The 14283-nt window shown below is 43.5% G+C and overlaps 1 protein-coding gene across 1 annotated transcript; it reads left to right on the top strand.

The window, feature by feature from the left end:
* Positions 1-3341: 3341 nt before the first annotated feature.
* On the top strand, positions 3342-12754 carry LOC109448714 (proton-coupled amino acid transporter 3). Its single transcript, XM_088798888.1, is given in 8 exon segments — positions 3342-3390; positions 3393-3559; positions 5422-5520; positions 5922-6088; positions 8608-8721; positions 9859-9887; positions 10596-10628; positions 11728-12754. Coding segments are annotated over 8 exon segments (927 nt in total). The 3' UTR covers positions 11997-12754.
* Positions 12755-14283: the final 1529 nt, after the last annotated feature.

The raw sequence follows: 14283 nt of genomic DNA, 5'->3' as shown, positions 1-14283 counted from the left end.
AATGCATGGTGGTTGGTAATTCCTGTTTTCTCACTACCTGGTGGCTCTCTCTTCGCAGCTCCCGAGTCCTGCACGTCCAAACGGGTCCTTGCAGAGGTGCAGAAAGCCCTCAACAGTCCAAGTAGAGATATTAAATAAAACTCCTCATAAAACCAAATGATTAACCCCTAATAGGTGTGTCTGGAACATGTATCCGTCTTACCTAATTTGTGGAGGGCACTTTCCAGCTCACAAAACACTTTTAAGAGCACTTACTCATTCAGCAATTAAATTTATTGCACAATTACACTGTGCCAGGTACGTGGTGAAGGTGTTGCAAGCCTTCTTTCATTTATTCCTTACAGTAAACGTTTATGGCATTATTATTATTCCCCTTTTACAGGTGAGTAAACTGAGACTTAGATGAGTTAAATGCCTTGCTCAGGGTCACACAGCTAGGAAGTGGTAGAGCAGGTATTCCAAGACCTGTCTGACCCCACTCTAACCGTTTTGCAAATCTTTTCTTCCCTCAAGCCTGCTGGGACAATTATAGCACCAAGTAGGCTTTTCCTGACTTTTTTTTTTTTTGGATGACTTGTTTTTCATTTATTTGTAGTACAGACTTTACAGATTTATGACCGAAGAGCTAACTATGGCCTTTAGATATGTTTTGGGGGACTTCCACAGTTTTTGCTTTGTTTTGTTTTAGCCTATGTCTAAAAATGTGGAGATTTCATTTAAAAAAAAAAAGATCTCCACCTTCTTGCCAGTGAGGCAATCTGGAACCTCTGGGGCTTCATTACTCACCATTCAGCTGGAGCCAAGTCCCAGTCACCCCATCTTAGGGCAGCGTGATTACCAGAGTATTGGCAGCCGTCTCCACTCTTCTCCATTCCGTCTTAACCCAGCCCATCTCACGATATTCTTGATACCTGTCTGGTCCCCATAGCTTTTGAATTTGTAACCCTCACACTAACATATTTGCCACTCCTATGCAACGTGACCTCCTTTGTATTTGAAATGCCAAGCAAACGAGTAATAATCAAAATAGAAGGGTCATGCCACCTTCCCAGCATATCTCCACATCCATCTCTCACTGTTTCCTCCCCAAAACCCAGACTGTATATCAAAAACACAGAGGCCCGAAAATCTAAAAAGGTTTGCTCAAGGTCTCCCAGCGATCTGAGCGGGCATGTTGGGATCTAAACCCTGACACATCTGGGGACTTGTCCCTCTCCCAGCTACTCCCCTCAGGCGTGCAATTAACCTCGGGAATGGAGCCCTCTGTATCTTGCTGCTGCTCCCACTTGCTCAGCGGGGCCTTCCCCACCCTCAGGAAGGGTCCCCTAGGTAGGGAAGAGGTTCAAGAGGTAGGAACTCGGGTGGCACATCCTACAGGGCTGCTGAGTAAGAGCCTACGTATCACCTTTGCATGGTATCTGGTCCAGGACAGGTTTCTGAAATGTCCCAATACCTTCAGCTGTGGGAAGGAGAGAATATAAGCCCAGAAAAGACAGAATCATGGCTTGGCCAGACCCACATCCCTCTTCCCTTACTTCCTCACCCCCATGACCTGGTGTGTACACCTCATACTTCTCACACCCCCTCTTTCCTGGCTTGCAGACCTAATCAATTCACAGCTACTATTTACCTTTTTAAAGTCCACTTAAATATTTGTTTAAAAAAACTACTACTACTAGAGAGAGAGAGAGAGAGAGAGAGAGAGAGAGAGAGAGAGAGAGAGAGAGAGAGAGCAGACCCCTGAAAGTTCCCTGAAAGTTCTAAAAGTGTACTGTTCTAAAATATTTCAGTAATGTCCTTGCTAGAAAATTACCAGAATGCTCCATGTTAACACACAAATATATAAATTACTCACTTCAGGAGCAAACTGTAACTTGAACAGGAATATTTTAAAGTATGCTTTTCTTGTCCTTTCTCTAGACTGCAAAAGACGTTGTGAACTACGAAGAGGCCATGCTGTACGGCCTGGAAGCCTGCCCAGACGCCTGGCTGAGGACCCACTCGGGGTAGAGAAGGTAGTGGTCATAGGTGTCACAGTAGCAGTAACAACAACAACTGCTGCAGCCAACAGGAATCCCCCTGTTTTTCCTTTATTTCTAGTTACCCAGGTTTTAAATGAATATATTCTTATTGCAAACTATCAAACAATATGAGTATCTCCTCCGATAGCTCCGTCCCCTTCCCTCTCTTTATCCAAGAAGTAATTCCCACTATCTAGTTAGTCAGTGTTCCTCTAGACTTGTGTTTCTCTGCATGTCAGTAGATATAAATATATGTGTGTGAATGGAAATACACATATGGTTTTGTATTTTCTTGTACATTCATTAGAATAGTTTTCGGAAATCTGCTCTGTCTTCTAACAACGTGTCAAATTTCTTCCCACACTGGGACAGAGAGCGCTCCCTCATTATTTGTTAAGGCTTATGGTGTTCCCCAGTGTGGATTTATACCAGTGTGGAGGATTTATTTAATCCTCCCCCTCATGAGGAACATTAAGGTTGTTCCCTTGCTTGAGAAAAAAGTGTATGGTGCACAAAATGTGTTTCGATGTCTTAGCCCCTCCGATCCTCTCAACCTTGTGAGAGGTAGGCAGGGTGGGTCTTTATTATCCTGGGACTAGGAGGTGACCAAGGCTCATAAAGATAAAATCATGTGTCCGAGGACAATGACAGAGGTAGTGGTGGAACAGAGATTCCATCAAGAACCTACCTTTACAGCCTTCTCAGTGGAGTCCCTCAGAAGGTAGTGATTCAGCACGTGGCTGCCAAGATACCTGTGGCAGCTCCTCACCTGGGACTCCCAGTAGGTCACTGATCTCCCGATGAGCAGCCACTCTGATTATCAGATGAGATCATGGGGCAGTAATAATGGGTAACTTGCAGTGGCCCATTTCTTCCTTTTCTGTAAGGAAGAAGATATCCTTGTGTAATCAACTCTGGGTCTATACTTAGATTCTAAAGTTCAGTGTTTTTCAAAATTGGAAATTTTGATTGAAAGAAAACCATTTGGTAGGGAAGACGAGGTTGGGCTAGATTGACAAAAGGACCCTTCGACCTTAAGATTTTATGATTCTAAGAGTTTCTGGTTGTCACTGTCCTGGGCGCTACAGCTAGGGGTACCAGATTTGGCAAATAAAAATATATGACATCCAGTTAAGTTGGAATTTCAGATAAGCAGCAATTTTTGTTTTTTATGACTATGCGTGTGTCCTGTGTACTATTTGGGACATACTTTTCCTAAACAGTCATCTTTTAATTATGTGAAATGGAAACTTAACTGGGTATCCTGTGTTTAATCTGGGCAAGCCTAACTGTACCGCCCTTCATTACACTCTGCCTCAGATGGTGGAAAAAGCCCACGTGACCGCCAACACCTGCCACCCAGGAAGATCCCGGTGCTGACCTCCATCCTGGACAATTACTTCTACATGCTGTCCATCCTGCCCTTCCTGATCCTGTCAGCGTTCATCCAGAACCTCAAGGTGCTGTCCATCTTCTCAGCACTGCCCAACATCACCATGTTGGGGAGTGTGGCTCTCACCTTTGAGCATGTCGTGCAGGTCTGTGCCTGATACCACCAGAGAAAGGGGTCAGTGTCTGGGGCTTCTGGGACCCTGGGGAGGGTTATTATCATTATGGGCAGGTGAAGGTGAGGAAGGTGGCCCACTGCTCGGAGCAGCCCCTGCTAAGGTAACATCTGTGGACATTCCTGTCCCACAAGATAGAAAAGCTAGTTGTAATCATCATCATCATCATCATTGTCATTGTCACACTGCATAACAATGAGTCATTTGACAAACAGTTACTGAGGACCTTCTGTGACCCAGGCATTGTGCAAAGGGCTGGGGATTCAATGGGACATAAAACTGACAGGGTGTCCACTTTCATGGAGGTTATATTCACTTGGGGAGATAAACCTGGATCAAATAACCAACAAAAATTATAACAGTGGGAGGTGGATACGGGATACAGGGATGATAAGGGAATTTGACTTACCTTGGTTCCAAGTTCTTTACATATATTAATTCATTGAACCTTCACAATAATACTATTTTGGAAGTAGTACCTTTATCCTCAGTTCACAAACGAGGAAAGTGATAAACAGAAAGTAATTTTTCTATTAATTCTACTCTGTTTGCCTCACAAGCTCGTGCTATGCTATCATCACAGATCCTGAAATTCTACCACTATGGTTTCATTTCTTCGAATGTGAAAGTCATTGTGGTTGTATTAGTTTCCTGTTGCTGCTATAACAAATTACCACAGATTTAGTGGTAAACTAAATCAAAAAAACATACATCTATCTTACAATTCCGGAGGTCTCACTGGACTAAAAATCAAGCTGTCTGCAGGGCTGTATTTTTTCTGGACTCTTGTGGGGAGAATCTGTTTTCTTGTCTTTTGCAGCTCCTAGAGGCTTCCCCACCCATATGCCTTAGCTCATCTTCAAAGCCAGCAATGTCAGGCCCAGGCTTTCTCGTGCTACCATCTCTCTCTGGTTCTCTTCCGACTCCCTCTTCTCTTTTGAAGACACTTTTGATTATATTGGGCCCACCCAGGTAATGCAGGATAATCTCCTTATTTTAAGTTCGGCTGATTAGTAACCTTAATTCAGTCTGAACACTTCATTCTCCCTTGCCATATGTAACACAACATATATTCACAGGTTCTGGGGATAAGGACGTGGACATCTGTGGGGAGTCATTGTTCTGCCCACCCTAAGAGTCGATTGCTCTTATTAGATCCGTGATAGCTGCTGTACCCGTTAGTAGACTGCACAGCTCTTGAGAGAAGTGATGGGAAAAAGGCTGGAGAACTGGAAAACAGAAGACCTGGATTCTTATCTGGGCTGCCCCACTAACTTAGAGAGTGGCCTCAGGCAATTCCTCTCTCCTTCCTGGGTTCCACTCTCCCTACGTAAGGAATGAAATTCTGACGCGTGCTACAACACGGATCGAGGTCAAAGACAACATGCTCAGTGAAACAACCAGTCGCAAAAAGACAAATATGATTCCACTCCCATGAGGTACCTAGAATAGTCAAATTCATAGAGACAATAGAGCAGGGGTGACCAGGGAGCTGGATAATGGGGAGTTATTATTTAATGGGCACCAAGTTTCATTGTGGGGTGAAGCAGAGGTTCTGGAAATAGATAGTGGTGATGGTGGCACAACAATTTGAATGTACTTAATGCCACTGAACTGTACACTTAAAAATGGTTAAAAATTGTCAACTTTATGCTATGTGTATTTTACCACAATAAAAATAAATAACTTTTTAAAAGATGAGAAGGTTGACCAAGCTCTAGATATCTCATAGGTGCTCCTAACACGGGCTCCTAACACGGGCTCCTTCCACCAGGCAAAGATTTGGGATGATTTCTACGCCATGGCAGAGCTGATGCCCTTCTCCTTCCTTTCAGGGGATTCCAGATCCCAGCAGCCTACCTTTGATGGCAAGCTGGGAGACTTTCTTGCTCTTCTTCGGTACCGCCGTCTTCACGTTTGAAGGTGTCAGTATGGTAAGCTTAATGTGAGGTCTGAGTGCGTGGTCCTTAGAGCTTTCTGGGGAAGCCAGGCGTTGTCCCCGATGACTAAATAATCGTATTTATAAAATGTAGAATATGACTTCCTCCTGGTGGAAAGGAAAGTCAGGACCCATGCACAGGGCGCCCACTGCCCCATGCACTACTAAACTTTGAAGACTGAGTGTGAATTTACTCATCAGCCCAGAAGGAGGAGGGCACTCCTGGCAATAGGAAGCGTGGAGGAAAACGAAAGGGGGTATGGCCATGTGGAGAAGCCCCTTCCTGACCCCGGGCCACCTGGAGAACGATGTCTGTGCTGGTGGGGAAGCTGCCCCTTTCACAAGGTTCCAACATCTCTTTCCACCTTTTCTTTCACAACCTCCCTTTACCTCCAGGTTCTGCCTCTCAGACACCAGATGAAGCATCCACAGCAGTTTTCTTTGGTTCTGTACTTGGGGATGTCCCTTGTCATCATCCTCTAGGTCTGCATGGGGACACTCGGGGACATGAAGTTTGGGTCGAACACCCAGGCCAGCACCACGCTCAACTTGCCCAATTGCTGGTACGTCCCTGCCTACCTGGGGTAGGGAGGGGAGAGCTCTGGGATCTAAGACTCAGCAAGAAAAGGTGGCATTCCCTTGGGTTATCGTTGGCAACAAGTAGCAACTGCTAATATTTGGATTATAATTACAGGTCAATTGGATAATCCGGGCACTTGCATGATCTCATTTAATTCTCACAACAGCCCTATGAGTTTGCATGATAAATATCAATTCCATTTAAAAGATGAGGAATTTGATAATTGTGAGAGAGATAAGTGTCCCAGCTCACATTGTTTGTGAGACGCCGAAACTGGAAACTGAATCTGTCTGATTCTGTGATTCAAAGGCCCTAAAACAGGAGTGATCTGGAGTGTTTGAGAAACAGAAACAGCAACAATAAGAAGTATAACTCCTGAGTAATGATTCAGGGTCCTGCAGATGGACCACTACCTGGGCCCCCAATTCCAGAAATGGACCTACGCTGTCATGGCTATTTCCTTAGTGAAATTTGATCTGGAGTGCTTGTATTCAATCATTTATTTGTTCATTCATTCATTCATCCAGCAAACATCTTGGGGGCTGGCACATAGTATTCCTTGAGTGTTAGCCATTGTTATTATTCTGGCGGTATTGGGCACATAGTGTGACAAAGCAGTGCATGGAGCACAGGTTCTAAAGCGGAGTAGTGAGCTGTGCATCCAGAGATGTGCATCTTGCTTCTCATGTGACCTTGGACAAGCTACCCAATTTTGCAGACCTCATTTCCATCCTCTGTAAAATGAAGGTAATACTAAGGCCTATTTGTATCAGGCACGATAGACTATATTCCAGGAAAAAACAACTCCCAAATGTCAATGGCTGACTACACACAAAGGCTTAAAAATTTGCTCATGCTCCATGTCCATTATGGGATGGCTGGGGCTCAGCTGTACACCTTCCCCGGTCCAGGACCCAGACTGATGGAACAGCCGCTCCCTGAAACGTTTCTGGTTGCCATGCAGGGAGCACATAAATCATGCCATCTACCTTGAAGCTGCTAACGTATACATTTCTTCTGTTCACAATTTATCAGTCAAAGCAAACTACATGGCCACATCTCACTATAAGGGGCAGGGAAGTGAAATTCCACCATGTCCCTGGAAGAACTGGAAACATTGGTTGAACAGCCCAGATGACTTCTATGCTATCTCAGGGAGTGATTGTGAAGATTAATTGGTTTAATATACATAAGATGCTTAGAAAAGTGTCTGGCACATAGTAAACACTCATTGAAGGTTCGCTATTATCGTGGTTACCTGTCTCCACAGCCTGGGCCTCGTGAAATAAGTAGGATGGGGGGCATTTATTTTCCACGAGGCCAAAACTGCAAAATGAGAAAAATATCACCAGCCCCACCCTCTTACTATGTTGTGCTAATGACTAGATGGGAGATAATAAATGTGGAATTTCTTAGAAGTTGAAACTTATTTTCCACAAGTCAGATATCATCTTAATAGGCTGTTCTTTTCTGGGCAATTTGAGCTGCAACTAGCTACTTCAGACAGGACACTTTTCTTCCAGGGGCCTCAGCTGGAAAATGTGGGCATCTGGGGCTAGGAGGACTTCCCACCTGCTCCGAACTTGGCCAGTCATGAGATTCTCCAGAGGATAAACAGATATCCCTTCCCAATAAGAAAAAGACCAACAACCCAAGAAAAACATGGCCATGAGCACACAGTTCACAGGAAAACCCCAAAATGACATTTTATATATTTGCAAAGATGCTCTCTGTCTCCCTCACAATAACAGACATGCCAATGTTTAAAAACCCAATGGCAAAGAGCAGCCTGTGTTCACACCTGCTTTGGCAAGGACGTGGGAAACGGGCCCTCCAATGTGCTGCAACGACACAATCGCAGTTTTAAATCACATACACTTTTACCCAGAATTTTTCCATCTAGCAAAAGACTGGGAATAATCTAAATATCCATTAATTGGTGACTAGTATATCCATGCAATTGGACTACCAAGCAGCTGTTAAATAGAAGAGCAAGGTCTATGTGTACAGATAGGGAACAAACCTCCAAGAAATAGTTAATGAACAAAAATGGAGCTCAGCAGTGTGTAGAGGATGCTACCGTGTGTGTGTGTGTGTGTGTGTGTCCATCCATGTCCATCCCTACATTCTGTATAAGCTTGTATATCCACTGATTGTTTCAGGAGGGGCTACAAGAAAGCTGTTAGAGGGATTGCCTATGGAAAGAAGAACTGGAGACTGGGAATCAGCAGTAGGAAGAAGACTTTTCACTGTATGTCTTTAACACTGTGAATGTTACCCTATGCACAGATACACCTTTTAAAAACTAAAAGAAAAAAGGCACATGTTTCTGAGCCACAGACTTGTTAACTCAGAATCTCCCATGTGGCTGTGATGGCGGCTCAGGCCTCCATCCATGGAAGTTAGCTAGTTCTGTAACTCAGTGACAAGTACCAGCTTCTGAACAGTGAGTGAGCCCTGCAAGGCTCTGTCACATTTCCCGTCCTATCCATCTGTCCGCAGGCTGTACCAGTCGGTCAAGTTGATATACTCTACTGTCATCTTCTTCACCTACGCCCTCCAGTTCCACATCCCAGCTGCCATCATGAGCCCTTGCGTCATCCCCCAGGTGTCAGAGTGCTGGGCACTGTTTGCAAACCGGTCTATCCGCACCACCTTTGTGCGACCTGTGAGTGGGATCAAATGGCGCTCTTTGCCCAAAGCTGTGGCTGGGAGCCACATTGGCGTCAACCCACCATCACTGGCTCTGCCATTACCTTCTTTATGAGCTTGGGCAACATACTTTACCTCCCTGAACCCCAGCTTTCCACCTGAAAAAAAGCACTTAACGGACCTCCCACATAGTAAGTGTTACAGCCGTCTCTACTGCTGACACATAGGAAGTATACATTGGCTGCTTTATGGGAGAAAGAAGTAGCATTCATTCAATCACATTTCTGTATGTCTCCTGTGTGCCAGGCTCAGTACTGACCCTGTCTGATACTCATGACAGCCCAGCAATGTAATAGGACCAAGTGAGGAAACTGTGGCCCAGAGAAATGAGGTAACATGCTCAAATCATATGGCTGCTCAGTGACGGAGCTGGGACGTGAATGTAGGTTGTGTAGCACCAAAGTCTGTATTTTCCATTGAGCCATATTCCTTCCTATCATAAGTCAAGGTCAAGGTGCCGGTCATAGAGCATTGTTTAACTGTCGGGAAAAACCCCAAGGGGCTGATTTGTTAAGGTCTTGGAGAAGATCATTTTTGGGGGTGCACCTTCTCCCTTTCACCCTCCCTCCTTTTCTTCCTTCCCTCATGCTTCCGTCTGTTTATTTATTCACTCATTCATTCTACATTAGGCGCTATAGTAGATGGTTGGGAAACATCATGAACGGGGTTGGGGAATTCTTTCTCGGAAGCCTGTCCAGAGAAAGAAGATCAGAAAAGGTGTCCCATGAGGAATGAGGGAAACAATTAGGGATGTTTTACCTGGAGAAGCGAGGGCTTGGGGAAATTCTATATCTGTCCTCCACCACCTGTTGGATTATTGTGAAAGAGAAAGCAAATTGAGTCCTAAAGCCTCCACCAGTCAGAGTTGAAAGTTGAGGGAATCCAGTCTCAGTTCGGGGTCAGGAGAAACTGTAACTCTTGGAGCAGTCCCACAGAAGAGCATGCTATAAGATGTTACATTTTGCATAAGTGGAGTCCTGTAAGCGGAAATAGCACAACTGTTTGGCTTCAAGTGTTACAGAGTTCCCAGTCTGTACCAAGACATAAAGAACCTGTGACTATATTGTTTTGTGATCCTTCCTAATAGATAGACTGTAAGTTGAAGACAAAAAAACTGAGTAGTTCGGGCCTCCAGGATCAGGGAAGGCATTGCTAGAGACCGCAGATCGAATTACATGTCCAGCCTCTGGTAGGTGCTGCGTGAACACTTCCTGCTTCCTTATTCATCTGCCCATTCCGTTACCCTTCATTCATCCAGCCATCGTTTGTTGAGTACCTCTGATGCACTTGACCTTGTGCTAGGACACAATAATGAATAACGAAGACGTGGTTCCTGCCCTTATGGGAAATAGATGCAAGAAATTAATTACAGCCCATTGTGATGAACATGAAGATGGTACATAAAGATGTACCATCTGATGGTTAAGATCCTAAGAAGAGGATACCCTAGGAGCATAGAACAAGGTCCTCTAACTTAGCCTACCTGGGTCAGGTCAGGGAGGCCTCTCCAGTGAAATGATATTTCAGTGAAGACCTAAAAGATAAACAGAAGGTAGATGGAGGAGTGAAGAGTGTACCATGTGTCGGGAGCAGGCTCTACGCAGATCTGAGGCAGGTATTTACATCTGGCCTCTTTGGAGAACTAAAAGCAGTGGGGCATGATAAAACATGAAGCCAGAGGATTTGGCAGGGCCCAAATCCTAAGGGGTCTTAACGCTAAGGCGATCAGGCCATGGGGAGCCATGGAAGGGTTCTGAGCAGTGGGTTGGCATGACCAGGTCGGACCCTTCTCGTGCCCTCCAGTCTCCCTTGTATTAGAGCTTCCTGGAACGTGTCTTCTCTACCCCGTCACTGTGAGCTCTCCTGGAGCACAGACACTGATTTTTCTCTTTACCTCCTCCTGGAAGGAATTTATTAAACATCTGATGCAGGGATGCTGTGGATGGGATGGACCATCCCATCAGAAGGATGATGGATTCTCAACCATGAGAGTCTATGAGTCTCTCTCATTCTCTGATTGGAGGTGCTGGCGCAATTTCAGAAAGATCCAGCGTACTAGTAAGGGTGCTTTCCAGAACAGGTTTTCCCTAATTTGTTCATAGGAAAATCACATGGTTGTCTAATGTTGAATCACATAAGTTGTATATTTGTTCATTCAAACATTATCAAAATTGGATTCCCCTGGGAAATCCATGATATACATTCAGATGTATAAAAGATGAAGATTTGAGGGTTTGTAAAAGAGAAGAGATGGGGAGTGAGTAGCCTAATGCTGTCTTTGTGTTTGATGTCCTCCTTAATTATCCATATCCTTCTAAGAATAAGAAAACAAGTGGCTGAGGTTCTGACCACAGCGAGCCAGCTCTCATTTTTTAATCCATCCTTGCTTCTAGACAGCGGCCATATTATATATTTAGATTAGTACGAATTCACCATAGATTCAGTGTCTGAGTAAGAGGCAAGCATTGGTTAAGTACCTGTGGTGTATGAAATTCTTTCACATAAATGGGAGTCAGCATAGTGGAGTGGAAAGAGCATCCCAGTGGATTCTTATCTCAGTCCTGTGTGACCTTGAGCATGTCCAGTTCCCTCTGGTGCTCTAGAGTTCCCCATCTCTACAATGAGGTTCTAATAGAGAGGTAGTTAGAGGGGCCTTTCCAGCAAATATGATATGTGAAAAACCCACTCGATGAACATACAAGGAGAGCATCTATGCTGGTGGCTAAAACAGGTGGGAGTCCAGCGCCACAGTACCTGACCTCCTGCTCAAGTCCTCAGTGGGCTCCTTTCCCACCTCTCCAAAATGGCTTGTCAGGCATCTGTGGAGTTATAAGGCTCCAAAAAAATGGTTTACTTCTGAGCTCCCTTCTTGCGATACCTTCAGTGACTGTAAATTTCTTCTCTCCGCAGGCGTCTCGGCCATCCTCATCCCCCGCCTGCTCCTGGTCCTTTCCCTGCTGGGCTCCGTGAGCAGCAGTGCCCTGGGCCTCATTATCCCGCCCCTCCTGGAGCTCACCACCTTTCACCCTGAAGACATGAGTTGTGTCACCATTGCAAAGGACATCACGATCAGCATCCTGGGCTTTTCAGGGTGTGTATTTGGAGCACACCAAGCCCTCTATGAGTTGATCCAACTCATGAGCCATTCCCTAGCCAACTCCACAGGTATCCAGGCATAATTATCTATTTTTATTCTAATAGTTCTCCCTTCCTCCCATCCCCAATTTGATTTTTCCTGTGGATGTTATATACATTAATCAAACCCCAACATCTCTATATATTAAGTAGTGACTTCTTTATCTTTCCAAGAAAAATGTAGATGACATACGTCAGTGCTGATACCTCTCAGGTGGTGCCTTTTTTTGGTTTTGGATTTTTTTTTTTGGAGGTTTTTTTGTACCTCCAAACCAAAACCACATTTCACCATTCATATTATCAGCCTCATTTAATGGGAAGAGGGATGTCATTCGCCTGTGATATCCCTGGAAACAGAGACGAAGCATAAATGTAAATGCAAAAGCAATTGTTTTCTCTATTTGGCAGTAGCTGCCCTTAAAGGATCCGATTTAGAAAAGTGTATATTGGGGAAGCGGGTTTTCTATTTAGATATTCTCCTAAGTGGAAGAGTCACAGACAGAACAGAGGTAGAATTTAGCAGTAATTCTGTCCAACCATTTGGCTCTGCAGTTGATTTCCTATGGGACCTTGGCCAAGTTCCTCCCTCTCTCTGTTTAGTTTCCTCATTTATGAAATGAAGAATTGGACTAATTGGTCATTAAGGGCTCTTCCAGCTATTACATTCTGAAAGTAAATAAAAAAGGAAAAGGAGAGGGTGGCCGGTTAGCTCAGTTGGTTAGAGCCTGGTGCTGATAACACCAAGGTTGCTGGTTCGATCCCTGCATGGGCCCCTGTGAGCTGTGCCCTCCTTACAAAACAAATTAATAAAAAGGAAATTCATCCTTAACCACATATGTGAAAACTGAAGTGTTTTCCATCAGCAAGTTACCCTGTTGCCTTGGAGATATGGACATAACAGAAGTAGGCTAAGGAATAAAAACAAATCTCTTAGTGATCTTTCATCATTATGGCGACTTCCGTAGCTAGAAGGCATCATTTATCTATCTATCTAGCTAGCTAACTATCTATATATCATCTATCATCCATCTATCATCAATCATCTCTATCTATCTATCTATGTATCTATGTATCTATGTATCTATCTATCTATCTATCTATCTATCTATCTATCTATCTATCTATCTATTTTCCTTCTCTGATATCAAAGGCCACTTAGAGAGCTGATTTAGACTGAAGGGGCTGAGAAGTTTGTATGGTCAAAAAAGATGTCATCATGTGCAAGGACTACTGACCTACTTTAAAAAAATAATACTTAGTTTGGGGAAGGGTTTTGAAAAACAGACAATCTTACACTCTGCAGATGAGAGTATACATGGTTAAGGCTTTTCTGAAGGACAATTTTATAATACATAAGCCTTAAAATGTGTGGCCCTCTGACCCACTAATTTCACTTCTGGCAATTTATCCTAAGAATCTTTTGTGTTTACAAAAATGTATGCCAAAAGAGAATTTGTATTGTTTATCATAGTAAGAAGTTGGAAACAAACATCCAACATTAGGTTAAATTATGACTCATCCAGAAAAAAAACGCTATGATGCCCCCAGACATTGCAAAAATGTACCTCCTGATATGCAATTGTATTTGTGGTTTATCAGTGGAAGAAAACGGCTTAAAAACACTGCGTGAACCAAAACTAGACAAAAACATTACAAGAAAATAAAGCTGCAGACCCAAATCCTTCATGAACGTAGATGTAAAAATTCTAAAGAAAATGGCAGCAAACCAAATTCAATAGTATATTAAAAAGAGAATACATCATGACCAAGTGGTATTTATCCCAGGAATACAGGGTTGGTTTAATATTTGAAAATCAATGTAATTTTCCATAGTAACAAGCTAAAAAATATGTATGATCATCTCAATAGACACAGAAAAGAATCTGTCAAAATCCAATGCCTATTCCTAATATAAAGCTCCCAGCAATAGGACTAGAAGGGAACTTCCACAATAAGAATAAAGGGCATCTATGAAAAACCTACCGCTAACATCATACTTGATGGGGAAATACTGAATGTTTTCCCTGTAATAGCAGAAACAAAACAGATGCCCAGTCTCACCGCTTCCAGTATTCTACCAGATGTCTACACAGTGAAATTAGGCAAGAAAAAGAAAAGGCATCTAGACTGGAAATGAAGAAGTAAAACTCTCTTCATATGACTATGAAATGATTTTCAATGTAGGAAACCCAATGGAATCTAGAAAGATACTACTAATTGAATTTACAAAGCTTCAGGATACAAGGTCAATATACTAAATCCAATTGTATTTCTCTATACTAGCTGAGAACAATCAGAAATTGCACTTACAATAGCATCAAAAATATGCAA

Source organism: Rhinolophus sinicus, chromosome 5 (assembly GCF_057876585.1).
Source record: "Rhinolophus sinicus isolate RSI-liver-muscle chromosome 5, RSI-T2T, whole genome shotgun sequence".
Classification (NCBI taxonomy): Eukaryota; Metazoa; Chordata; class Mammalia; order Chiroptera; family Rhinolophidae; genus Rhinolophus; species Rhinolophus sinicus.
This window is presented reverse-complemented; position numbering and strand designations above follow the sequence as displayed.